General features: G+C 47.6%; 1 protein-coding gene across 1 annotated transcript in view; it reads left to right on the forward strand.

Annotated features, from left to right (window-relative positions):
• ADAP1 (ArfGAP with dual PH domains 1) overlaps positions 1–27,618 on the forward strand; it is a gene marked incomplete at both ends in the record, with an annotated part of 60,634 nt that overhangs the window by 5,604 nt on the left and 27,412 nt on the right. Inside the window, 3 exons of the mRNA XM_082006894.1 lie at positions 4,811–4,941; positions 6,496–6,587; positions 17,412–17,494. Coding sequence (XP_081863020.1) covers positions 4,811–4,941; positions 6,496–6,587; positions 17,412–17,494 — 306 coding nt within the window. The remainder of the gene's footprint in view (positions 1–4,810; positions 4,942–6,495; positions 6,588–17,411; positions 17,495–27,618) is intronic.

Here is a 27,618-nt window from a genome sequence, read left to right on the forward strand (position 1 = left end):
GTCTTATGTTGATTCTTCCTGTGTATTATTTTTCTGGGTCCAGCCTTTTTTTTTTTTTCCCCTCCATGGGCTGTTCTTACACCCAGTGATGTTGGGTTCAAGCTGCAGACTGTGCGCTGGGTTTTCCTGGGACTTGCGATGGCAAAAGGGGCTGGGTGGGAAAGTTAATTTCTGAATTTAGCAGTGTTGCCCAAGGGGTTTAGTTTTGCTTTGGATTCTTCCCTAATCTCTGGCTGTGCCTTCCCTTTCAGATGAATGAGACGGGGAAAATATTACCCCAATGTCCTTCTCCTGAGTTTAGCTTAGCTTTGTTTATTTATTTAATTTTTAAAATGAAGTTGCATTGAGTTTTTATTTTGAAAGTCTTTGTAATCTGTTTATAAGTGACTAGAAATCTCTGCCACATTGGGCAGCGAAAGCCTTCTAGTGCTGGCATCGGTTGTGCTGGAGCAACGATGCTGCAGGCTAAGAGACTTTGCACTTACAGCAGTGTATTTGGTTTAATATTCCCCTTGCTCCTTGTTAGTCTTTATTCCTTTTGGCTTGACATAATGGAATAAAGTCATTTGTGTGAAAATTAGGCATGCTGAAGAGTTTTCATTAGGCTTCACTGCTGTTTACTTGAAACTCTGGAGGCTTAGAAAAAAAAAAATCATCTTTTTTGGGGTGGTGCCCAAAAAAAGCCCTGATTATGATATATTGCCATTTTGGTACACTTTTTTGTGCCCTGCCCAGATAAGAGGACTTAAATAAAATTACTGAACTCCCCACATGTCCAATGCAGAGAGTGTGCTCTAGCTGTTGAAGGTAGACTTCACGTAGCTATGGAGACCTCAGCTCACCAGCCATACAGCCTGGGGACACTGGTTCACTAAACTAATGGTGCTGCCCCAAAACTCACTTGTCTCATATGAAGAAGCTTATGTGAATTTAGTCGTACACTTGATAAGATGATGTCTCATCTCGAAGCAATGGCGCAGTCATTTGAAGGGTTGGAATCTGTGATTATGCCGAGGTTGGAGGTTGCTGGCGTTATCGGCCATGTTCCTGAGCTGAGAATTTTTCACATTCTTTGTGCTGGAGAGCAGAAACGAAGCGAGATGTGATGTGCTTGGGGAGCCCCATGGCCGCCGACAAAGTGGCCACAAAGGGCTTTGGAAAAGCATCCCTGCAGAAGTGGGTGCTTGCCCGGGCCAGCAACCATCTGCCTGAAGATCTGTCACCAGCTCCTACAGAAGATATGTGGGCGTAGAGGTCTCCTAGCTAGGTTTCTTTGAAAATGGTGTCACAAGTGCAGGGAGAGGGTGAGAAGGGGAAGCGGCATTGGCAGAGCTCTCCGGAAGATGGAGTCAGGGAATCCTCCTTCCTGTCTACGGGCAGAGCGGTGGCACAGGGGTTCACAGGGATGCACCAGCCCGGGGGCTCGCGTGGGTCCATAATCCTCTGGCTTGTTCAGATGGTGCTTAGAAATTCCTTTTGGCTTTCAACTAAAGTCTGGGAATGGCCCGGGCTGGCTTGCTTTCTCAGTCAGATGTCTTTAGCCAGGAGTGCAAGAGCCATGAGACATCTCTAGTGAATTATTTTAATAGTGACATTTGAGAGAGACTTTCCTTGGTAGATCAGTTGGTTATGGGGGAATTTGCTAGTTTTTGCTAAATCTGGGGGATTTTTTTTTTTTTTTTTTTTTGATGGGGCTAACTCAACTCCTGAGGCTTTTTGAACTCTTCTCCTCCCTGGTGTTCCCCTTGGCACTAAAAAGAGTTGCCAAATTTCTGTAGTTCCGGGCTGTGGCTTTACAGGAGAGCACACAACCAGCTGAACATCTACAACCCTTATACCCCCCTTTGCTGCATGATTTTGGATTTGAGAGATGTGTATTTTTAAAACCCGAAGAGCAATGAAGAGGAAGTTGCTATTAATATATGGCAGCAACATGAACTGCTGGTATCGGGTCTGGTGAGTTGAGTGAAGGGCGCAGCTCTGTCACAGTGCTCCTTGAAGTTTGCTGTGTTGACATGCTGCTGGTGTTGGATGGACATGGAGCTTGGGTCTAGGCAAGAGAGGAAAAACTGAAAGGAAGGTGACCGGGAAGAGACAGCTAGCAGGTGTGGTTTTATTGAACAAGTGGAGGTCATCTCTTCCAATGGTTGGGTCACCACTGACACTATTGTCTCTCTCTGCTCCTCTGAAGTACTGTCATCTTCTGGAAACCATGCACATGTGACCCTCCATATAGCTCAGCTTTTGCTTTCGTAATTAGACGTGGCTTGACATTGTGTGGAGCAGGGGGGATGCATGTTTAAGAGTCTAGTCTAAAGAAAATACTGTTGGTGTTACGAGAGTGTTTTAAAGCCCCGGTTTTGATTGAAACCCGTTGGTTGAGGTGCTGTTTATCCATGTGTCCTCATCCCTGGCTGGAGGAAGGTGCGATGTCTCCTGGTCCTGTTGCACGCAGCGGTGCAGGCAATGGAGGGATTACTTCTTCAGAGGACTTTGGAAACTTGAGTCTAGGAAGTTGTAGACAATATAAAGAAATCCACCTGCGTGCCTAAGATAAATCTGTTGACATAAAACAAGTGTTGTGGCTCCTGATACAACCTGTGGAGGTCAATGTATGCCTTGATACCCGTTTCCCTGAGACAGGCACTGCTGTGGTCAGATCTCATCACACTGGGGAGGCTTGAAGCACAGTTACCGTGGAGCAGCTCTGCTGAGGACAGACTCCAAACTTCGCTGCCATGGCTTCCCCTTCCTCACTGCTGCTCCATGGCTGCCTCATCCTCCGGGCCCTCTCGCCCTTCCTCATGCCTGATCCTCTGTGTGGAAGTCAGAGAAGGGTTTTTCCAACGAGAGACCCTGATGCTTTTACCCTGCCTGACTCGTGTTGTTTGGTCCTGTGGGCTATCACGGGGCAGCAGTGCTGCATCTTGGACTATTTTGTGGTAGGAAGTTTGCAAGGTCCCGGACTTTGGTTACAGCCACGTATGTGGAGATGGGAGAGGACAACATGAGGAATTAAAGCATAGAAATGTGCATGAGTGTGCAAAACTCAATTCTTGTTGCCAACTTATAACCCAATAACTGGCAGCAATCTTTGTGATCAGAAGAAGTGGAGGTGCCTGACCTTGGGTGTGGTGTGAAGCCAAGTCACCCGGTCACCGGGGGAGGAGTGGGGTGAGGACGTGGGGGTCGGGGCCGGTGAGGCAGAGCACCCCATGCCCTCACTGGTGTTACCGGATGTGGGCTGCACTTCGTCGCTGCTGTGGTGCGCTTAGATCTACTCACCTGGTTTTATACTTGCCAGGCCTGAGCTGGAGTTGTCAGGGTGTCACACGAGCGTGGGACACCGCGTGAAACAGGAGAGAAAGCCACCTTTGTCTGTGGCTGCCGGTCCCAGCCACGTGCCAAGGGAACTGCGGCTGATGGGACTTGTAAGGGCTTGGGAACTTGGTCCCCTCTCCCGGGTGGGAACCCAGCCACGTCCCCGGAGGCTGCCCGTTTAGCTCTTGGGCTTGTAGCTGAACACGGGATGTGGGGAACCGAATTCGTCTGCCCTGGGGTGCGCCGGGCGGTGGCGGTCCCCCGGCAGCAGGCCTCGATACCCCGTGCAGAGGAGCTGCGCTGCCCCGCGCCAGCCTGCTCCCGCTGCGCTGGCGTAGCCGGGCCGTGGAAGGCCTGTGGGGAGGAGAAGGCACGTTCCCTTGCTCTTTACGGATAGTTGCTGCGCTGTGAGGGGCCGGCGTTTGGCGTAATTACTGCGGGGGCATAAACAAACGACGACGGTCTGTGAGAAGGGAAGACCTGCCCTTACCCCTTGGTGGCCCAATGCGATGGGGAGGCCGGGGGGCTCCCAGCCGTGCGGGCTGGGGGGACGGTGGGGCGAGGGGACCTGCCTTGGGGGGCGGTGGAGGATTTAGCGCTGACTTGGTGACTTGCAAGGAAGCTCTTTCTGCTGAGGCGCAGCTGGAATAGCAGGCGCTGACATTTGCTCGCCGCAGCTCGAACAAAGATCCCTGTATCGGCTTTATGAGCGAGGCAGCGCGGGGGACGCCGGTGGATGTGTCCTGCCCTCCTCCGGTTCCTCTCGGTTCCTCTCCGGCTCCCCGTGCTTCAGGCAGTGCCTCTCCCGAGGAGGAATTTGGGGGCGAGGAACTCGCGTTTAAAGCGCTTTGTGCGAGACGGCGGCTGGGGGCTGTAAACAGCGCGTGGTTTTGCTCGGAGAAAGCACAGAGCTGCCGCTGGCAGCGTCTCTCCATTAAGGCGAGGGCTGGAAACCTCCTGGCATGGAGGGCTGTGCTTCTGGGCAGCCGTGGCCATGGGAGACAAGTCTCTCTGTGGAGCGCTCCCGCTGTAAAAAAGAGAATAAAAAAGAGCGAGGCAAGGGAGCGGCATAGTGGATTCCCTAGGCGGTTTGGTTTTTAATTGTGCAGTTTCTGTTCCACGCAGCGCTGGGCTGGGATTTGCTGATGAAAGATGGACATTCGCCTCTGCTCTTTGTGTGAGCATGGGGTGAGTTTTGGAGGTCTCGGGCATGTGCAGTTGTCTGTATATTGGGTTCTTACGAATAACAGCTGCACTTGAAGTTGCAAATCTGTTAATTGTTAGTTTAATTTGTATTACTATCAATATACATTCGCACATATCTCGATTTTGCTTGTATATTTATTTGATGCCTTTAGAATCAAGGAACTTGGACCTGGTGGCTTCTGTACTCCCCTGCCGTGCCTTGTCCTTCCCTGTGTCTTCTTCCTCCTGCGCTGAATCTGATAGACCAGTCAAGTCCAATTCTCTCTTTCCTTCTTGCTTTCAGACCCGGACTGGGCATCCCACAGCCTAGGGATCTTCATCTGCTTGAATTGTTCAGGGATCCATCGTAATATTCCCCAAGTCAGCAAAGTGAAGTCGGTCCATCTGGATGACTGGGATGATGCTCAAGTGGAGGTACGTGCATATGAGGCTTGAAGTACCAGTGAGTTTGGGTTGCTGCGTTTTTCCCGGCAAAGCTGTAAAACAGAGTCCTTTCTAAAGGTGCCACAACAAATGTAATTTCAGAAAATATGTCTTGATAATTCCTGAATGTGGGAATGAGGTCCATGATGCTGATTGAAAAACAGAATAGCTATTTCATGAAGAAGTTGTGAGGGTGTCCTCCACCCCTATAAAAATGTCAGTGAAATAGAGTGTGTAGAAATTACTAATTTTAAATGAATTGTCTTCTCCCGTTTCTTACACTACCTGTAGCCTAGACTAGATGGTAGACCAGACCTCTAGTCCACTACCCCTGCCCAGTTCAGCTGTTTCTGGCTTTGCTCCACTTAGCATTGAAGACACTTAAACTCGTATCTTGAAGAACTGAACCATCACGGTATAAATTCTCTCTATTTATGCCACACACCTGCCTAGATCTGGGTGATATTGCTAAAGGCAAGCCTACCCAGGAAACCTATCTGCTTTGACTATTGGTGTCTTTAAAGGCGTGAAGAGTGCTACCAGTCATTGATCTTTAGCTTGTATGTTGTAGATTTGATTTTTTTTCTGAAAGCCACAGCTCATGGAGTCATATGTTTTATGAGAAAAATAGGCCTTTGTGTTGCCTGGGTTTTCCCTTCCTTGATTTTTTTGGACAATAGATTGAATATGTAAACTTGAGAAGCTCAACAACATGAAAATAATGGAAAAAAAATGCGGGGGGGGGGGGGGAGAAAAAGCTTAACTGCTTGTATGCTTGACGTTTGATATATATTTATGTATGTATCAAATACATAAAGACAAAACATATTTAGCATGGCTGCCTGGAAAAGAATGGGTTTTTTACACTTATAAAGTGACTTTCATTAAATAAAATTTATGAATAGGGAAATACATGATTTTGTTTGAGTTCTCAACTAGCCATTTGTTTATGAGATCAGAAGGAAAGGAGGGCTGTCAGGGCAGATAGAATTTTTAGTTAGTTATTTATTTAATACTTCAGGCTGCTTTCTGAGGTTGCTGGCGTGGCTTTGCAAAAATAAAATTACCCTTTTGGAACAAGTGATGTGATCCAAAGCAAAGGGCATATTGTCGGAGACTATTACCTTGCTAGAGCCGTAACACATGGAGACTTAAAGTTAGTGTCAGGTTTTGCTCTCTGGTTATGTGATTTCGGTGCCGGATCGCCTGGGAGGCCTCTCATTCCCATGCCTGCAAGTGGGAAATGCCACCGTGTGCTGCTTTCTGCTCCTGGGGGGCTTGTGCGCGTGTGACTGAGACACGAGCCTGTCCCCAGCGTCGCATTAAGCTGGGGGAGCCCTGGCAATAATAATCAATATTAATTTCTGAGCCTGGTTTGCAGGCACAGTCTTTACAGCGTCCCTTCTGTGCGCAGTCCTGGGGAACCCTCTCAGTACGTGAAGACACTCCCCCTCAATAATTTTATCACTCTGCAGAAGCAAAAGAGGACAAAGGAAAATGCCATTAACATTTTTTAATTCTTTTCTGCTTTTTCTCTTTTTACAGTTTATGGCCTCGAATGGAAACAACATAGCGAAAGCAAAATATGAATCTAAAATGCCACCTTTTTATTACAAGCCAACGTTTCTTGACTGTCAGTAAGTAAATACCTTTGCTGGTAAACAACATTTATTTGTTTGTGCAGCTGCAGCCTCTCCTATTTACGTACGATACTTTTTTTTTTTTTTAGCCACAAAGGAGGTTTCATTTATAAAAGGCCCTGAAAATCGTTTTGCTTCTGCACACATGTGGTAGAGTTTACACTACGTGTGGGATCTTACTTAATAAGTACAGTTGAGATGATGCAGGGAAGTCAATAGTTTGTCTGTTCCCCAGACTCTTCCAAGTTTCTAAGGCTACAAAAATGCCCGTTTCTACCCACTGATGTCCTCTGCCTTTTCAAGTCGCCCTTCTGCATCAAAACAGAGCTTGCTTATCTGCTGTATGAGATGCTAGGTTACTCGTAATACAAAAATTCTGGGGTTTAGTGCCAAGGTGGTGGATTTTTCTTTTTTTTTTTTTTCCCCCCTTAATGATAAATAATCTCCTCTGTGAAAGCAAGTGAAAACATATTGTCTCCCGTACAGCGTAGAGTATGACTCCCTAGTAAGCTGGGGCAGACTTTGTAGGCCAAGAGGGCTGAGTGGCCAGAATGTGCTGTACCGCCCGGGCGGCAAGAAGATGAACTTAAATTGGTTTGTAGGGCCCAATCCTGCAGAGTACCAAAGGGGTTTCGTATCTTTGTGAAAGCAGTCTTTACGGAGGGGCTGGAGGACATAATTTCCAGAGCCAGTGCTTTCCTATTAGCAAACCGGTGAGTACTGGTCCCTGAGGTCCCTCCCAGCTGCTTTAACTGGGTGTCACGAGTCGAAGAGGGAGGTTCGGTTCGGCAGCGGCGATGTGAAAATGGCAAACCCGTGGTACAAGAAGGGTTCGTAGGGCTCCCCATTAGCCTTTGGGTAGGAAGGCTCTGCTGTGTTCCCCAAATCTGAAATCATACCGAAGGCGGGCCAAAGTGTTCCTGAGGACCTATGCTCCTGCTCAGAGTGACTTCATCTATATTTTTAATCTTCTTGTAATAGCTATAAGAAGCGTTATTGTCTTCCTACGTGATGCAAAAAGCCTTTTACAGTGAAGACAAAAGAGGACACCTGTCATGCCTGTGAGATGATCTCTCGGTGATGCATCCCTTGCTGACATCCGTTATTTGACAATGCTCACATGCGAAGTCTGGGAAGGCCCAGGTGTGAGTGGTGCTGCCTGGCCTGACAAAAAAAAAAGTGCATCCATTTATGCAGTGTTCCCAGATCTTGGTTTTGATCTAAAATGGCTTCTGGCAGTGGCTTCCACAGTTACTACAAGTACAGAAATGATTTGACAACTGGCAAAGCCACCGGGTGTTGTGGAGGGGCACACTCTCCTATGCTGTGATTATCTTGCTAGGATTATTTTTCTCCAAGAAGAAAAGCCCCAGCCTCTTACCCTTCCTGTTGCTGGAACACCTCTGCTGCTGCAGGAGGGAGCCCAAGGAGAAGCTGCTGGGAAGGTGCTCCCAGCCGGAGCCATCCTGCAGGTCCAGGGGAGGAGATGGTGCAAATGCAGCTGAACACAGCAGCACTGCTATTTATTTTTTTTCCTTCATTTCAGAAAAACAGCTTCAGTAAAGTGACTGCTTTTTTGTTTTTAACCCTGTGTCTGCCAAGGCAGAGAGAGGGAAGGGCCTGTATATGTTTGACCACGTTGGGAGTTTGGGACATTTCGGGTTCTCCTGCCACCTTGAACTGGTCTTCAAGCACCAGCCCTGGGGCCTGGCTTAGGGAGAGTGGGGAGGATGCTGCATGTGGGGTTTCCTGGGGACTCAGAAGTGCTTGTGTGGGTGAGGATCTGAAAGGTCAGGACTGTGATTTAGTAAGGGCTCATTATGGAAAAATAAAGCCTCAAACCTGATGGCTGGAGGAGGTGGAGGGCACTTGCCTTGTGACAGTCGAAGACAAAACCTGTCTGCTCCTGCCTGTCCACACTCAGACAACAGGATTGCTCTTTCTCCACCTAACACAGGCCAGGTTTCCTACTTTTCTTCAAACTCTGGGCACAATGTTGACCCATCGCATCTCCATGCACAAAATCCTGCCTCTTTCTCCCCTGACTGGCAGAGCTGGCAGCCCAGGGACAGATGTATCCTGTTACGGCAGGGTTTGGTGGCCAGAGTTTTATGATGCATGTCTCAACATCCCCATGGGGTCTGTGGTTCCCCTTGCAGATTGCTCTAGCATCCTTCTCATCCCTGTGCATCAACCGCTTCTTGCATCTTGCTGTGTAAATAGATTGCACTTCGTAAGATGGTGCATCTACAAAAGGAAAATCGCTGATAATTTCTCTCTTGCTTCCCCACAGAATTGGGTTGAAACAAGAAGTCTTTTGGCAGAGTGTTATTCATGCTTATTTCCTTTGCCTTCTTGTTGGTGTCTCTTTGATACAAGGAAGAAGAAGGGTGCCCCAGCTCTCCGTGCTACCCAGACGCCAGGAGCAGTTGCTGGCTCTGCTGGCAGCTGGGAGGTCGATGCCGTCCTTGGCTCTTGTGAGCTGTCATGGTCCTGGGAGGATCCAGTACCACATCCGTATCATTGAGCTCCAAAGTCCCAGCAGTTGGCTGTGCCATTTTGAGACTTGCATGTACTTGTGATGTTAAGGATGGAGAAGCGAGATTTTTTTTTTTTTTACTTAGTTGTCATTGGTAGGAGAAATGCAATTCTAGGGGGTTTTAATTCTGTTTGCTCTTAAGTCTCAGTTAAATTCAATTAGATGTTGTACTCCAGCCTTAGCTGCTATTTTGTCCTTACAGGGCAGGGTCCTGTTTGGTATCCAAGTTGTTTATACCTTTCCCAGGAGCAGATTCCTGGCTCTTAGCTTGGGGCGTCCTGAGATCTGGGTGCACGTCGCACCCAACTCTCCTTGCACGTTGGGCTGAGAAATAGCAAAAGCTTGCCTCGTGGCTCGGGCAGCTTGGAGGGCACAAATATTTTCATTCCTTCTGCTGTCAGGCTGGCAGAAATGTCTGTGGCTCGTTCTGGGCTGGGTTGCTTTGGCTTCCTTTGGTAACGCAGCTCGGGCTTTGCCGCTGTGGTATTTTCCTTTCTCCATCCTTCAGTGCAGCTGCACCTTAGGGAGCTCTGCTGGGCAGTGGCTGAGCTCCAGCCGCAGCCTCTGCGAGTGCACAGGGGCCGTGCTGGCCCTCGGCTGGGGGCCGCTCTGTCCGCAGCCCTTCCCGACGCCTGATGGAGCGGCACGCAGCCGGGTTTGAGCTTGTGGGAAACGAGGCTGGGAGGGTTAAGGGGTTTGTTGCTGTTGTTTCTTTTTGGTTGTTGGTTGATTGGAGGATGAGGCAAGGCTAGTCTTCCTACAAGCACCTAGAAGACCAATTTCTGGCCCTTTTGTGCTCCCAGCTTGCGCCTATTTTGCACTGGGGCGATTTTCAGCCTGGGTGTCCCGATTTCTGAACTGAGCCTGGAGCTGTGCTCATGCAGGTGTTCTGCGGACCAGCGCTGCGGGGTCTCTGCAATAGCAGCAGGGCCCCTTGGCTAGATGTGGCCCCTTGGGCTAGGTGTGACCCTCGCAGTAACGGAGCTCCTTCTGACACTGCTGCAGTATCAGCGTTGCATGTTGGGAATGTTTCGAGGATGGCGTGCCAGGTTGTATTTTTCTTTCTCTAGTTAAAGGCTCTCTGTGCATTTCAAAAGATGCATGCTACACAAGAGCAGGGGAGGGCTGCTTTTTAAAGGGGTATATATTTAGCTTTCTCCCCGCCTCGCTGCAGTCCAGTCACTGCAGTAGCATGAGTTGTTCCCAGCTCGCAGCCTTGGGTAGCATCGCCATGGATGACACCTCCGCCCAGCGTTGGCACCGTGCCGTTGTGTGCCGACCCACTTTCTGCAGCGTCGGGAGGTTTTGATGCTTCTGATTACAACAACCCGTGCTGGCTGGCTGCAGTGGCTGGGCAGGCTTTGTGGGAGCTGCCCTCAGACGCGGCGCGGCAGGATGCTAACGTACCGTAATAAGGACAGGCTGTTTGTTCATTTGAAGCTTCTTAATTTTATAATGCTACTTCTGGAATCCCCCTACTCTGGTTGCTTGAAGAATTGCGAAGTTCAAAGCAAGAGGGAAGAAGTGCTGCAGTGCCAGCTTGTCCTTTTTTCTTCTTGCCTACAATGTTGTGTTTGACTCCTTGGGGAATGCGTGGTGATTGCCTGCTGCATCTGGCTTCTGCATCCCCCAGAAGCCCCATTGTGGCTTCCTGGCTCTGTCAGATGCTTGGCGAAGGTTAGAGAAGTTGAAGGGGTGCTCTAGAATTGCCCAGGGAAAATTTACCAGCTGTGCATGTAAAAAACCCCCACCCAACCAAAAAAATCAATCCTCATCTGTCCTCTCCTTTCATCTTCTGTCTGCCAGCAGCTTGCTCCATGCATCAGGAGCAGTGAGCAGAGCATCCAACTTCTGTACCACTGGGGAGTCCCTGAGGCTGAAATTAATCCAAGACTCTGGGATGTTCCTACACCACCGTGGCGTTGGCCCAAAGAGCCTTGGGGGAGGAACTTAAACCACAAAAACCCTCTTTGGATGGTCACGAGTGGTCACGGCCGAGCTTTGTACAGAATGGCAGCAGGCCGAGAGCTGTAAAACAGCCTTTTCTGGGGCAGATACACTGCAAGCACATGGTTGAGTTTTGAGTCATCAGTGAGCAACAGGGGCAGCATCGCTTTTGAGTAAAAGCAGAGGAAGAAGGCTTTGTTCAGCTGTGTGCTTGGCTGAAAACTGATAGAAGATGGAGAAGAGCTTTTACTGGGCTTTCGCAGAACTGGAAGTACATCCATGTCCCTGCCCAATGCTTCACGTCATTTTCTGTTGCCTTTTGCTTTTGAATTGGGAACACAGAGCATCGTTCTACCGAGCTGCGTATGAGCCGCAGCATGTTGCTCTGCTCCTCTCTCCATGCTGGGCAAGTGGGAGCTACATCTGCTTCTTATACAGAGCACTTAAATGCATCTGCCAGTACATTTGAGTACCTTGGTAGGCAAAATGGGGCAGAATAAAATGGCAGAAGTTGTACTGGGTGGTTGTCTTATCTGGAACGAGATGAGACATCAGTCAGAGGATGACCCAGTGAGGCTCACATCTTGAGGGTTCATCTATATAATCATCTGAAGAAGAACAGTTATTAGCAAAGTGGCTCATTGTACAGTTAAAATGTGTGGAGCGAAAATTGCTTAGTAAATCCCTGGATTTTTTTTTTTCTTTATTGTTTAAAGTTTGGCTCATTTTGGTAGAGTTACTACCAAGCCCACCACCTCAGTCTGGTGTCTGAAGGTCAGTCTGGCCCTCTCCTCTCCCATGCATGGGGCATAATGATGGTCAAGGAGGCAAACTTTTGACCTGGTCTCCTCCTTTTGCTGGTACTTTATAGATAAAGTTATTTAATTTTCATTCATTTTAACTGTTCCTGTTCCATTTAACCAGTCCTGTTCCATTTGGGGGACAATTTTTCCCTTATTCTGTTGGAAATCTGGTTTTTTTCCTCAGGGTTTTGTTTTTTTGGGTTTTTTTTGTTGGTGGTGGTGGTGGTTTTTTTCCCCCTTTGCTCTCAGGTTTTTATCTTGACAATTACAAAGACCTTTCTGTTCTAATTGCCAAAAAATCACACATTCCATTTAATTAAAGTTCATTAATCTTCTTAATGTCCAGAGGAGTAAAGTTGAGTGTTTTGCTCCAGCTCCTATGTATTAATAAGGGTCTTCAGACTTTACATCCATGGCTTTCAAAAGTGCCTGATGTTTTGGTTGTAAAGCTCACGGTGCTGCAGCATGGCCTCTCGGAGTGGCCGCTCATCACTTCCCAAGTGGTGGAGCCTCCTGCGGTGGCTCCAGCCAGGCATTTGGTCTTGGGAAGTCTCTGCCTGAGCATCGCTCTGCCGTCAGCCACATGCCTGAGGTCTGCCCGCTCCTTCAGCCCCAGCCGGCCACGCGGGCTTCTCTGCTTGTTGTTTCTCTTCCTTGTTAGCTCGTAAGCCTGTTAATTCATATTGATTCCTTTAATTTCCAAAATAAATTGCTACAAGGTTGTGATAGTACTGGCACAGGCTGTTTCCTACATGTTTTTAAACTGTGTTTAACCATTCTGAAAAATAGTGCAGTGGTGAACTGGACCGTGCATGTAAAACAACCAAGCAAAAAAGGAACAGGTTAGCGTTTTAATTGAGCATGTTATGATTTTGCATATTCAAATTCAGCTTTAACTTCTTCAAATCCGTAATGCAAGATTTTTATGCCTTGGTAGGCAAAAACCCTGTCTTTTTGCTCTCCTGCAGAAACTTGCAGTTGGCCACTGGTCTGGGAGAGGTGGATAGCACATCACTCCTGGGGCTCTGCAAGCTGGGGTGCTGCACAGAGCACCTAGAAGGAGCTCCCCCATCAGTCTCATCCCTCCACAAAGCCATTTAAAAACAAGCCCTTGCAGCAAGGACTTAATAGAAAAAGACGTGGAGGCAGGATGTGGAGACAGGCTTTTAGTCTACGCTGCAGTGGCTCTGTTTGCAGTCCGAGCAAAAATTTAGGCTCAGACTTAAAATTTCATTAAAACAGTTGTTTGACAGAAGCTTGGCATAGCTGTATCCACAGAGCTGCCTGTGGAGAGCAGATTGGTTTTTGCTGGAAAAACCTCTGACAAATTCCAGAAACTACAAATTTGGGTTTTGGAAATGGCATTTCTGGATGACATTAATTTCTTTTGTCTTTGTTGGACTTGATGATGGCTCACAAGGATGCAATCAGAGGGTGGTGGCGGTTGGTCTTTGATGTCTTTTGGGCCACTTTCACCTCTGGCTGAGGCTTCTTGACTGTTGTATGTCTTCAAAAAACCATAGCAGCCATGCAGCATCTGTGGTGTGTGCACTGTAGTGCGTCCTAGGAAAGCCAGCCCAGCTGAGGATCTTGGTTAACAATAAATTGGAGACTATACGTTTGGCTGGCCAGCACTCCTCCGTAGAGCGCAATGAAGCCACGCAACCGCAGTGTGATATTAAACTGCTTGAACAGCTTTTCCCGTGGTGTTTTTTGCTGTGAGCGAAAGGCTTTGAGTGTGTGGACCAAGATGCAACTGCTCCGCTGGCTTCTTCTGAAACCTTCCTTGCTGGCACTCTGACAGAGAGCATTTGTTTTCCTGTGGGTGGCCAGGCAAGCAAACAAGTACCTAAAATGAGATTTGGAGCTCTTGGTGTTGGTGGTGCTCTGGAACCACTGCCTCCCTGGTGCAGCCCAGTCCTGTTCCGTTTGGGGGACAAATTTTCCCTTATTCTGTTGGAAATGTGTTTTTTCCTCAGGGTTTTGGTTTTTGGTTGGTTTTTTGTTGTTGTTGCTGTTTTTTTTCCCCCTTTGCTCTCAGGTTTTTATCTTGACAATAACAAAGACCTTTCTGTTCTAATTGCCAAAAAATTACGCATTCCCTGTAACCAGCAGCCTGCCAGACTTTAGGTGGGCTGTTAAAGCTTTTGGAATTGATCCTGAAAGCTGTGCATCTCTGCCATTTAGCAACGATGCAGTTGCATTTTTCTAACAAACATGAATATTTGCTACATTATCCCATCACCAGAAATGCAATAAAATACCATAATGCTATTGCCACAGTCCTTTCTGTTCACAGAACTCCTGACAAAATCAAAGCGGGGTTTGGATGGAGGGTCCTGTTTTAGGCATGTGATGTCCACCCCCGGTTATTTACGTACATATTTGCCTCAGGAAAAATACATTTCAACTAAAACACAGGAACAGATGTTTAAAAGGCCCCTGAAGGCATCTTAAAATGACATGGAGAACAGGCCTGAAGTCCACGGAAGATGGTGGAGAGACTATGGCTTGAAGGACCTCTGGATGGGTCCTGCCCTCCGATTGCTCTCAGATCCCAGCAACACCAGGACAAATTCCTGCTCCTGTTCAAATTCATTCAAGCTATGCCAGTGAAACTAGGGTGTAACACCAGGCTCAAAAGCAGCTTTTAATGGCAGGATTGCCTTCAGTCCATGAGAGTGAGCGTGGTCAAGTCTCTGCTCAACTTCTCTGTTGCATTGGAGGGAGGTGCTGGACTCCTCACCGTCCTTGTTGGGTTTTTGTTTCAGTTTCTTTTGCTGAAGGAGTTCCCCTTTCTTTATATAACTGCTGGAGCAGAAGCTGCAGCTACTGGCCTTGCACTGAGTTGTCCTAACTGTGGGCTGCTCTTGGTACATCTTGGTCTTTGGGAAATTATTGCTGAAAGAGTCTGGGTTTGTGATGATGAGGAAGGGGGAAGAAGGTGTGAGCTTTCCTTGCTGTGAGATGAAAAAGCGGCACAGACAGAGTCCTGTCTGCTTTTGGAGCTGCCATTGGAGCCACTCTTGGTCTGACCCAAGTGCTGGGAGAGGTTATTGAGAGCATTTCACAGATTCTCAGGACACCTCTTTGGGCGAAGAGCCTCATGGCTGCCCAATTTGCACTGTCTTGCACAAAAACTGTGGAGATACTGAACCACTACTGTTGACAGTGTCACGGGAAATAAGTCACTGCGGAGTGGTGGTCCCTAAGGCATGAAACCAGCAGAGTGTATCTGTTGTACTATCTGCATTATACAGCAAGAGTGTTTTCCCACTGCTGCACATGAACCTTAATTTATACTGTATTTAACCAGTCGTACTGGAAGGCTGACTTTCACAGCTGCAGCTCCTGCTGAATCCACTGAAGTCAGTGGGAGCTGAGGGTGGTGTGAATTTGCTTCCTTCTGGTTAAATCCCTAATCGTCGTCTTGAAAAGGTCCAAGTTTGGCTACAGTTGATAACAAGCTGTCTGCAGCAGCTGGGCTGGAAAAACTGCAAGAACAGTAACAAATTTAAGTGTTTGTGTTGATTTTTATGATTAAATTTTGGTAGTGGCAGAAGTATAGAGACAGCTGATTAAGTGCTACCTTTTGGGTCATCAGTCTTCTAGGTTTGCAGGCTACTGTGTTGTAGATATTGGATCCAGAAAGAGCATCCTGCTCAACCCAGAAGAGCCTCTGTGCACGCTTCTACAAAATGCATCTGAACCTCCTGAGATGAACTGAAGATGGGTTGCACCCAAACCAGAGTGTAGCACAGGGTGACAGCAGAAGGTAGATGGGTGTTTGTCTTCAGAGTTCACAGTCAAACTTGCAGATGTGTGTGTAACAACTAAAGATCAGTCATGAAAACAGGAGCAGAAGGGGGAAAGGCAGAGTTGGTGCATTATTTCTGTTGCAGCAGAAGCTCACAGTTGAATTTTGGTGCTCCCTGAGCCTTGTGGGAGAAGGCTGGTGCCCCAACCAAAGAGATGAAACAACGGGTGGGACAAAATATACGTAATTGTTTCCTCCTTTACTGCCAGGAAACTGATTACAGCCACAGTTCTGGTTGAGTAGTGTCTTGCAGATTTGATGAATATGTTTGCTGTACCTGCAGATGAATTTTAGTTGGTTAGTACGCTTATCTTCTTTGAACGTTTCTGGAATATGTCTGCTGAGAAGGTAGCATTACATTTGCACAGTCAGCAAAAAAAGGTATTTAAGCATATCAACAGTTTTCATTAGTGGAAAAGTTGATGTGTTGAAGTGTGGAGGGTTTTACAGAGCATGCCCAATGCTGGGGGATCTTTACACAGATGCCTGCTGTGGACCTGGGGTGACACATGCCTTTATTTCTGTGTGTCAGTTCTGCCTGCTTGGGCTATGTAAGGTTCTAGGGCAATGAAGAACTAAGTGCAGTTAAAAATGGTTTGAAGCGATTCCTAGCATATTCGAGAACTAAACTACTTCATTAGTTCCAGCAGTCATGCTAAAATAAAACAGAAAAAAATATTTATAATCTGTGGGGTATTTTTTCCTTTTTGGAAGTTAATGTCTTTGTGTATAAATCATTGGTATCATTTGCAACATGAAAAGCAAAGGACTTCATAATAGGTATGTTTCCTGCCATGCATCATGGATTTATTTCTTAGACTTAGCAGTACAGGCTATGAGTTTGGAAGAGCTCTGCCAGGTGCATTCTCGCCACCCTCTGGTGTTTGGGTTCCATGTTCCACAGGGCTCAGCCCTCGCATCCTTACCCAACCATGTTCTCCTTGTCTTTTTGAGGCTTTTTCACTTTTTGTACCCTGGTTCCTTCCAAGAGGTTGGCTAGAGCCCGAGATATGACTGTCCTATGTCCCTTTCATTTTGAAGAGGTCACCTCTCACTTGAATTCCTGTTGCTCCTACTTTGGGAGGCGAGTGACACCCTGCAGCAAGCTCCGTGTTCACCAGGTCACAAGTGTCACCCGTCCTTGGGCTGGGCTTCCCCTTGTCATTACAAGTATAATTTTAACCCAACACATCACAATTTTTTTGAATAGCTGTCCACGTGTGACAAGGAGACAATATCTCTGCAGCTTTGACTTCTGAAAGGCCATCACGTACATGTATTGCACAAGGCATACCCGATTTCTGCCTCCATATTGATAGCTTCAGGGCAAAGATTTTTCTGTTGTCTGCAGGTTGTTGTTTTTTTCATTTACTGCTTCCATTTACTGAAGAATGTTGTCTGAAGAAATTTGGTTTAAAATCACTCATATACTGAGGAAATTTTGTACTGAGGTTGGGAGGGTGGGTGGGTGGGAACAGGCTATTCTGCTAAATCTGTAAATTTTATTATATGTTTCCAATAAAATTGGATGTACAAGGAAACGATTTATTGGTGTCCAGCAGTAAACAGAAGCAGCCCTTGAATCCAGACTGTACAATGCAAGTTTTGAAAGACTTCTAATTCGCACTTGTATTTTGATTGAAGAATTAATGGTTCTGGATTCTTCCTTAGTGTATCTTGGACCGTGTTTCCTTTTCTCTGTATTTTTTTTCCAGACTGCTGCGGGAACAGTGGATCAGAGCCAAATACGAACGAAAAGAGTTCATTCACAGCGAGAAGCAGGAGCCTTATTCTGCAGGTAGCAAAAGACACTTTTGGTAGATAAGTTTTTTGACGTCTGGCACCTTTAATTTTTTTGTCTCTGTTTATATGTGCTTTATATTGATTATTGCTCATGTCACTAAGTAGGAGGAGAAAGTGTGGTCTTTTGGGAAAGATCCCTCCTGGCGTTCCCTGTATTTGGTTGGGAATAATGGGAATTTTAATACCTGTTAGAAATAAGTCAGTTATCGAGAGTCTTTTGGTTGACCTCCATGGGCTGTTCGCCAGCAGCAAGTCGGATAAAGTACCAGCGAGTTTGTTTCTGATAGCGGGAGGCGTGAAGCTGGTTTGAAATGGAAATAAGGGTGTTTGTCTCATCAAGGTGATCTTTGCTTTGGAAAGATGATGTAGCATCATTAGCATGGTCTGGTTAACGGTAGATAAGCGTGCCAGGTCCCCCACTCTTCCCAAATCTCTCTTACTGTCTTTCCACAATACTTCAAGTGTCCTCAGTGGGACCTGGTCTCCGTGTAGTATAATAGATGCGCAGTGTTTTGCGATTGCGAAGACCCAGCGCTTGTGACTGAGCTCGTTTCAGCGCTCCCAGCACGACGGGCAGGGTGACGGCAGCCTTGCGAAGGGGTGGGTTAGTGGAGCAGTGGATCAGACTATTTTCTTGCAGAAGGGCAGAATGTGAAGAGGAGACGCAGGGCTCAATCGTGTTTGTTGTGTGGCTGTGCCAGCGTAAGGACCGGCATGAGAGTGCATGAAATTAGCTGGGTATTTCTTTGCTATATGTAAGTGGCATTTAATTTATTCTGCATATTAAGTAGTTGACGCCAGCTATGTGCTTGGATGACTCTGGGATAATTTTATTAGCAAAGACCATGTTACAGATGAAAGGTTAAAATATTATTTTTGTGCTGCTTTTCAAGACCAATAATAAGCAGGTAGCTCCAGCAGCTTGCTGTTATTAAAACCACAATTAAAATCTGATCTCATATATTCTCAGTTTATGTTTAGAGCATTTCTGCTCTGCTATTTTGTATATGAGGCATGCACATAGTGTGGGGAGTATCCATATTCATATGTAGTACATTGTGCACATCTTTATTTCAGATTTTCAAGGTGGTCTGCTGGAGTTGGACATATTCTATTAACACTAAATAGTTGATTTCTTAGATAATTTTGGGCTGTACCTGCCAACATGTATATAAAGTTCACCCAGGAATAATGTTTCCAATTTACATTGTGCAACTTCTAGACATAAAAGCCTGGGTTCAACTAGGTACTTCAGGCAAATACATAATTTTAAGCACATGATTAGCCCTTTGACTCCAAGAAGAGTGTGTACCTGGTTAAAGTGAAGTAGGTGCTTCAGTGCTGTGTGGGAAGAAGAGCAGCGTGTTCTGAGCCCTCTGAAAAATATTATAGGAAGAGTTCAAATGGGAGGTTTTTTTAGCAGCGTATTTTGTAGGTGTTCTTCAGCGATGTGGCTGCATAATATTTAACTGCATGGTGAAGCAATAGGGTTTTCTCCCCTCTCTTTGAAGTTCAAAAGCCATTAAACGCAGAATGGAAGAGAACGGGGTAAGCCATTTTAAATGAAGAGCACTCTCAGGAGGAGGAGGGGAAGGGAGGGCAGGCTGATGGGCATCTTGTAGGTTGTGTATGAGTGGTTTTAGGTTGTGTATTGTCTTTGAGGATTGTACCATCATTAAAATCCAGCATTGGAGCCATGTAAATGACCTGTGCAACCGGGATGTCACTTGTTGATTCTTCTGGACAGTAAATTCAAAGGGGAGCTTGGGCCAAGGTGGTTTCTCCTTAGGATGACTAGGTTGGTGTTACAACAAAACAAAGCTGAGAGGGGCCCACCAGACTTCCAGTGCCAACTTTTCCCTTCTGCTGAACCATACCAGCCTCCAGGTGTGGTTACATGCCTGTACTTCACCCTGTACCAAACAGTGCTCCTTATTCTGGACTGCATGATGTAGCTCAGTTGATGATGCTGTTTTCTGTTCTTGGGCTGTTACGCTGGGAGCTGGTTGTTTCCCAGGTTGTGGCTTGAGAAAGGAGCCCAGGGAAAATTCTGTGTCCTGTAGGAAAGCAGCAAGCACACTGGAGATCACAGAATCATAGAATCATTTCTGTTGGAAAAGATCCTTAAGATCATTGAGTCCAACTGTTAACCTAACACTGACAAGTCCACCACTAAACCATGTCTCTAACAGAGGTGTTCTGCTGTGTGTTGGGACAGTTCTTTTATTGCTTGGGTGAAACGGGGCTCTTCTGTCATTGTGTCGTGCGTGGTGCTGGACCAGCCGTTTTCCCAGCTAGTGTTAATCAACGCTGTTGAAGAGCTGGTCTGACCTGTGCCGTTGGCAGGCCTTCCAAGACAGGCTGGAGCTTGGTGCTTGCAGAAGCAGCTTGGCCAAACCGTGTGTCCCGGCTCTGCCCTTCTTGCTGTTTGCAGGCGTCTGTACAGCTTAGTGGCCGCACCAGTGGCTTGGAGGATGCATCCTGCGTGGGGTGGACCTCCTGTGCCCGATTATGCTGGGCTCAGTGCAGCTGGGAACTGCAGAGGATCTGGGCCATTGCTTTCCACCTCCTGAGCTGCCTGTGAATGCATGGAGGTGGGCCCAACACAAGGACACCCTCTTGCCCACCCCACATCTAGTTTGTGTCTCACTTGAATGTATATATATCTCTTTTCCCTTCTAATGCTGTCTTAGGCCATTTTTTCCTCACTTTTCTGAATTCCCTGGAGGGGTGTTAGATTACCAGTTTCTAAGCATGAAACATTTTGTTGCTAATAGAGATGTCGGTATCCATTTTCTTGTGTTTGTTGGAAGATTTAATTCCATTTTCCCATCCCGGTAGCAATTTTGTATTATGAGATTTATTCAATAATTGCATAAAAAATAAGAAAATGCTATCTTTAAGTAGTTTTGAGCAACATCCTTTTCCAGGCAGCCGGACAAAACCCTGGTCAGAAATTCAATGTCTTTCAGAAAATCCTTTGGGGAGAGACTGTCTGGAGCCTGTAGATGCCAAGCAGAAGCGATCGCAGCCCAACTGACAGACTTAGGAGAAATGAATCTCGGGACGGGAGTGTCAGATGTGCAGGTCAGAGCTGAGATAGTCACGCAGGGAAGTCTGGCAGGAGGATGCAGCAAACTCTTCGGCTGCTGGTGAAAAGTATAAATAAGAGACAGTGTGGGATGCAAAGGCAACAGCTGCCCCAAAAGGTTTTGCGTAGCCCCCGAATTGGTGGGAAACGTCTGCCCCTTGAGATAGAGCGCGATGCGAGGTAGCAGAACCAAAATTGGGAATCAAAGACACTTTGCACGTGCAGAAATCCTGGTGTGGGCAGCGCTGAGCGCTGAAGGCAGCTCTTGAGTCTCACCCCGGAAAGGAGCCATGGCTGTAGATCCATGGTCCTGGTTCAGTCCCCTCATCAGATGTCCCCTCCTGGCGACGTGCTGTTCTACGTGTAGTCATGGTCATCCACCCTCAGTAGAAGATGACAATGGAAATTCCTGTAAGGGAGTTTTTAGAGAGTTTCTTGCTCTCCCAGGAAGCCTTAGAGCACACGCTCATGCACAGCTTTCAGCTCCTCTGCCCCCAGTTAGTTTTTCAAACTCTGGTTTCATTCCTCCGAAAGAGCCGTCGTTAATGAGTATATTAGCACCATTGATTTTGGTGTGAGGCATCAGTTTGAGTTCAGATAGTGCAGGGAGATTAGTAAAGCAGTGATTAAATGTTTTGGTGATCCACTATTGATTCTTAGATACACCCTTTTATACATTTGAGCTCTTAATTCCACTACATTATTTGTTCACCCCAGACTTTATGAAGCAAAACATTATTTACACCCCAGCGATCCCATTTAACGCTCTGGCCCACATCCCTTCTACTGGTGATATGTTTTAGCACAACAGCACAGAATAATACCAGTTTTAAGACCCTCACATTAATGTGTTTCAGGCTGACTTTATCCCTTCAGATAGATGAACTGGCTAAACTACTGTCTGTCTCCTGCTAATTATCCCTTTTAACGGAGTTTAACGGGGCATGGGTGCTGAATTCTCCTTGGAATGGCGGATGGCAGTAATTGCTGTCAAAATCCGGATCTGGATCTCAGGGCAATTGAAAGGTTTGATAATTTTAAAAAAGATTTTGATCAATTTTAAAGAGCTTGGACATTTTCCCACACTGTTGATAGGCAGCAGTTATGGAAACGCTTCCCAAAAGTCGTGCTGAAAGTTAATTCATTTGGGTGTTTTTGATTCTTCTTAATCAAATGGATTTATTTTAACTGAGGGAGGCATGGAGGAAGCAAAAGGGAACAGTATTTGCAGGGCTGGAGCACTAAAATATTACAAACTGGTCAAGGTGCAGCTACTCTAATGCATCTCAGGCCACAGACGAGAGAATGGGATGTGCACGTGGCCAAGAGAGAGCAAAAGGGAGTTGTTTGCTCCTTGAACTTGGCGTTGGCTCCTGATGGACCCATCTCATTACTGCTGGGGTGCCAGGAGGAATTGGTGCCCTGGGATGAGCTGAAGCCCAGCCTGGGAGGGGTTGTGGGCAGGGATAACACGTCTTTGGGTCTTTGCTTTAACATTAGCAAATGAAGTGGTAGAGCTCGTAACACCAGGTGTTTAATCTCTTAATGCTTGTCAGGAAAAATGGCTTAACTTCGCTGTTAGGACAGTGAAAGCACCATCCACGGGATGGACATGGCTGGTGCAGTCGGAGAGGGCTAACGAGCATCTCCAGCAACAGACAGATGTGCCAAGCTGTGCAAAAGCAGTTGCCACCCAGTCCTTTAAAGCATTGCCTGGGGTAGTTCAGCAAAGATTTATAGGCTCTTAGACCAGTAGGTGCTTTCCAGCAAGGTGCAGGGTCAACTGGGCACAGACAGCAGCTTCATCGCATGCAGCTTTCTGCAACTCCGCTGCGAATGCTGCTTTCTTGTGTGTCCTATAAATAGGCCAGTAAATCCTATTGCTGTTAATTTATCAGATGGTGGAGGAGTGGTCAGGAACAGGAGAATTCACAGTAGGATACTGAGGTTGGAGCTCCCCAGCTGATGTAAATTGTCATAGGTTCCATAAAAATGGTGGAGCAATTCAGATTTACACCAGCTGAAGATTTAAACCCTATCCTTTGGGGTGGAAGTTGGTGGAGTCCTTGATTATTTTACTGGAAGTTGTATAGCTGGGTGAGATGGCCCATTGGACCGCAGAGTGAGATAATACGGTGTTACAGCAACCTTAGATGGCCTGAGAGCTTCCATTGGAGCAGCTGAGAAAGCTAGAAAATACAGGCAAGATTTGGGGCATATTAGTAAAGTCAAAGATGGTCAGGGCTTTACCCTCTGGTTAATATTCCTGTATTGATAGTATGGACTACATCTTATTGTCGTTATTCAGCTTGGACAAGGGTGAGCTCTAGGTTTACGTGGGCGGCTACAAAGGGTAGTGTTTGTCTGAAGGTACCTATTTGCTTGTACTATCTTCTCTCAGTACCCTAAAGATTACTTGGCTTCTACATTATTTTGTATTTGTCTGCAAATATGATGGCAAAATAAATTATAAGACATGAAAGAATACCCTAAAATAGTAAAATCTTTTAATATGCACTTTCCATTCCATGTGGCTCTTGCATAATTTGGGCAGCAGTCTGAATTAATTTTCCCGTGCACTTGCACAGTTGGAAGGAGCTCTGACTGCAAAGGGCTAGAGAAAACGCACGAGACATAAGTATGGTCCTTCTCAGTGTGAGAAAGATACCCTCTATTAGTTCAGTCTGACCTGCATTGCTGTATCATAGAATCATAGAATCTTTGGGTTGGAAAGGGCCGTTAAATGTCATCTAGTCCAGCCCCCCTGCAGTGAGCAGGGACATCCTCAACCAGAGCAGGATGCTCAGAGCCCCGTCCAACCTGACCTTGGATGTTTCCAGGGATGGGGCATCTGCCACCTCCCTGGGCAACCTGGGCGAGGGGTTCACCACCCTCGGGCCTGATCAGACAAAGCGGTGAGCGGCGTTGCAGTTAAAACTCAATTATTTTAACTGACAGACCTCATCCTCTGCTGTCTCTTGCCCCCATTTCAGCTACCTCGTGGGGAGCTACGAGTGTCAGAGCGACACCGGCTCCACCGTCGTGGGGTTTTTTTTCACAACCTTGGAAGCAAAGCTTCCCTCTCCTGCTGCACACGCCGCTGAATTACGGGGCTGAGCAGCGCCCCGAGCTGTCCTAACGGCAGCCTGAAAGGGCGCAGGTTTTACTGGACATCGGGCAGCCCGTAGCATGGGAGGGAGTCTGCCAGGCAACCAGAGCGAAGAAAAAGAGCGTTGGCCTGAGGGCTGCCGGTGGCGTTTGCAAAGACCTTAATGCATACGGTCTGTACGGAGGTGCTCGCGCGGAAGGGAACGCGAAGCCGTATGTGAACCCGCACTGTCCCCTTTGCTTTGCGAACACACGCTGAAGCCCGGCGGTGGATGTGGCGCAGGGGAGGGGAGATTCGGTTGCGTGGCGTTGGTGGGATGATGGGTGTCTGGGGGCAGGCGGTGCCTTCTGAGCTGTGGTTGTTTGCAAAAAGAGAGGATGAGAGCACAGGGGGAAGGAAGGAGGTGGGAGACCACAGGGTGGCAGCCGCTTGGAGCTGTGGCAAAGGGAAGGTGATTGGGAAATTCCCCCACAAAACACGTTTTGTCCTTTTTCATCAGAAGATTTGGCAGGAAATGGCCAACTTCAGTGAATTAACAACTTCAAAATGCAATTGGAGAATTAACAAACTTATTATTCACCCACTTTTCATTTGTGGGTGAGGAAAAAAGTGCATAGAGATTTTCCAAAGGTCAGATTGCTGATACGAGAAGTATCCAGTCCATAGTTTTATTTTTGATATGTTGAGAGTTTCTGAGAAGTTGACTTATTTCTGTTACATTCTTTAATCTCTCAGAAAAACACCCCCTCTTCCCCAGCCAGCAGCGCTCCCTCCTCCCAGTCTGAGGAGGGGAGCTGGGGAGAGGAGAGGGCTTTTGCAGGGGAGGAGGGCTGCGTCCCGGGGAGCTGGGCACGGACACGGGTCGGTTTGTCTGCGCTACAGCCTGCTCTGATGGGATGATCCTGAGGGCTGCTCGTGCCCATCAGCCAGGATGAGAGACGGTGAGAGCCCATCCCAACCCTACAGGGACGTGGTGGTGCTGCCGTGTTGGGAGGGTCGGTCTTGGGAAAGACAGGAAGGATGTCTCCCATCGCTGTCCTTGGGGATGGTGGCTCTCTGCCTTAGGAAGGGTAGGACTTTCACACGATATATTTGGCATTACAGCTGTTAAAAGAGTCCGTGGAGTGATCGCCAGTTAAATGCCATGCTTTGACACTAGCAGAGCCTGCTGCGTGTCTGGTGCGGGACTGCATCCCCTCACGCTGCGAGAGGAGGGGGTCCTTGCTGGGCCTGCAGGCTCGTCCTCTGTGCAGTCAGCAGGATTTTTGTGCTGCACACCACTGGGGGTAAAGTAGTGGAAGAGAGCTAAAAGGAGAGGCGTCTTCTCCAGCGTCCTTTCACGTACACATACGTGCCTGTGCCAATAAATCACTGCCCTGCAATACAGCCTTCCCAGGCTCGGCTGCAGCTTCCTTGCGAGGAGGGTCGGTTGAAGCAAAACAGAAATTGATGCTGGTGAAAAGGCTTAAAGAAAGAGACATCTGCAAAGTCTCAGTTCAGGGCTCTGCGGTGGCATCAAGGTCATGGCAGCAGGTTGTTCCTGGACTTGGGCTTCCATCAGGGGTGCAAGAGAGGCAAGGGTGTTTGGTGTTTTTTAACCTGCCCTATTTCTGCCTTGGCTGGTGTGAATCCGCATTGCTCCGCCGATACTTGTGCTGGTTTCCGCTATCTGAAGCGACACGGGAGACTCCTCCCTCCCGTGGGACCTGCTTGGCCGTCAGAGCATCACTTCGCGGGTAGTGAGGTGCCCTTCCTCATGCGAGCCCTGGTGACGTCTGATGAGCTGGTACTGTGGGAACAACTGGATACAGATGACACAAAGCTGTGGTGTGAAACCGTCTCCTTGCAAGCAGGGGGAAGTGCCGTAGGTGCTTCCTGTAGCATCCTTTAACTGCTGACAAGACAAAGCCATTAAGTAAAATAGTTGATTCGAAGCTCTGTTTTTGCAAAGACTTTATCAGCTAAACCAAGAGCTGCTTTTAGCACTGGGGAGGATTTGAACCAGCTAACATGTGTGGTCGGGATGGTAGCCAGCTGCCATCTCGGCTTCTTTCATACAGACCAACGTGAAGATTATTTCATCGCCATTTTTTCCCCAAATGCAACCCACATCCTTGGCTGATGTTCCTGTTTGTATTTCCACCAGCTCCAGGGAAGTTCTCCTGGCTTTTCCCAGGTGAAGATCTGCGGGTGGTCAAGGTGATGCTGTGCTAAGCCCTGTACAAACGCAGAGCAGGATGGCAGTACGGTTGAGTGTAAGGTAAGAGCAGGCAGATGTCAGCCCCTCGGAGAGAAAAAAGAGGCAGCCCCCTGCTAGAGGGGTGGTTCTGCAGAAAGCAGGGACGAGGCAGGCTTTTAAGCGTGTAAATTACGCCATTGCTTTATAAGCAAGAAGGAGTGGAGTGTTGAGTGACTCCAGGGAGCTGCCTCTGGCTGAGGTTGTCCACGACGCTGAGGAGCCGGAGGGGGAGGTGGACGGACGACACTCGCGTAAGCTGTGGTGCCTGAGGAGACCAAGCTCACCGGGCAGTAAGAGAACCCACATGATGGAAGCGACCGTTCCCAGGTGTATCAGCAATAACTCGCGGGGCTTTGACTGCGCGCCGTAGGAGAGCGTGGTGACGCAGGACGGGCTCACCTGCCCGGCTCACCCCGCGGCAGCAGTGCCTGGCGGGTACGGGGTGCTCCGGTGTGTGCAGGAGCATCCCGCTGCCTTTCGGGCAGGGGGGGCGTTTGGCTGGTTTGGGTTTGGTGCCTGAAGTCGTACAGCGTCATCTCCACGCTGTGCCTGAACCCCGGCGTGGCCGCGGTGCGAGGGCAGGTGTCCCTGGCCACAGCGCGGGGCAAGGCACCACCTCTCTTATGTGACCTGGCAAGGTATATAAATACTTCAGCTTTTTTAAAATTTTTTTTTCCTCTTTCCACCTTCTTTCCCTTCCCCCCCGTCCCCCACACGCTTACGACATCTCCTTCTGATAAAAATAGCCTTCCGTGCCAACGCGGGGCTGAGCGGAGCCGCCGTCGCTCTGCCCGCGCCACGATCGAGGGGCTGTGGCGCAAACCGGGGACGGTTCCTGCAAACGCGCAGTCGCGGAGCAGATCTGCTGTGACTGGCTTTGCCATCGCAGCTCGGAGCCGTTTGTAATTGAGCCGTAAGCACTGTGTTAGGAAAAATCGGTTTATAATCTCCGCCACCTCTTCGGTCTTTTGAGCAACAGGGAAATCTTTGCAATGGTTTGTATTAGCGTACCCAAATCCATCCCCAAAACCTCGTGTTGGCCATGGAGACATTTCTGGTGACAGCAGAGAGATTTGAAACGTCACTTTATAAACATTAAGTTACATTAGACATTGAATACCAGAATGAAAGTTTTAGAGCCACATAATGCTGCAAAATTATGTCGCCTTTAAAGCCCAGCCTGCATTATGTGTCTGTAAAGTGAATAGTACCACACAAGTAAAGAGTTTATTTTCTGTTTTTTTGCTGGCAAGTTTCCCATAATGCCAGTGACTTGCCTCTTGATTTACACCATATATAGAAATTTAGAAAAAGCCTAATTATATCTGGCCCTTCTGACATTTTTTGAGTTGAACTTCTGAAAACTCTGGCTACATCTGTAATCTGGATCCAAAGATCTGAGTTTTTCAGGAATTTCTGTGAGTGTAAATCTCTGTTTAACCTCAATGCACACATGGCTGATGGGCAAACAGAGCTGTCAAAAGCTTTAGCAGGCCTTGATCTTAGTCCATAGAGAGGAACTTTCAATATAAAGAAATCAGTTAATTTATTTCTACTTACTAGCCTCAAAGAGCAGTTGCTGCTTTGCTCCGACTGCTTTTTAATGTCACTGTTATCTGATGCTAGTTGTAAAGTGGATTAAATTCTCTTCTGATGCTTGAAAGACTCGAGTATTAGGGA

Source organism: Phaethon aethereus, assembly GCF_964289735.1.
Source record: "Phaethon aethereus genome assembly, chromosome: 15".
In the NCBI taxonomy this organism is placed as follows: domain Eukaryota; kingdom Metazoa; phylum Chordata; class Aves; order Phaethontiformes; family Phaethontidae; genus Phaethon; species Phaethon aethereus.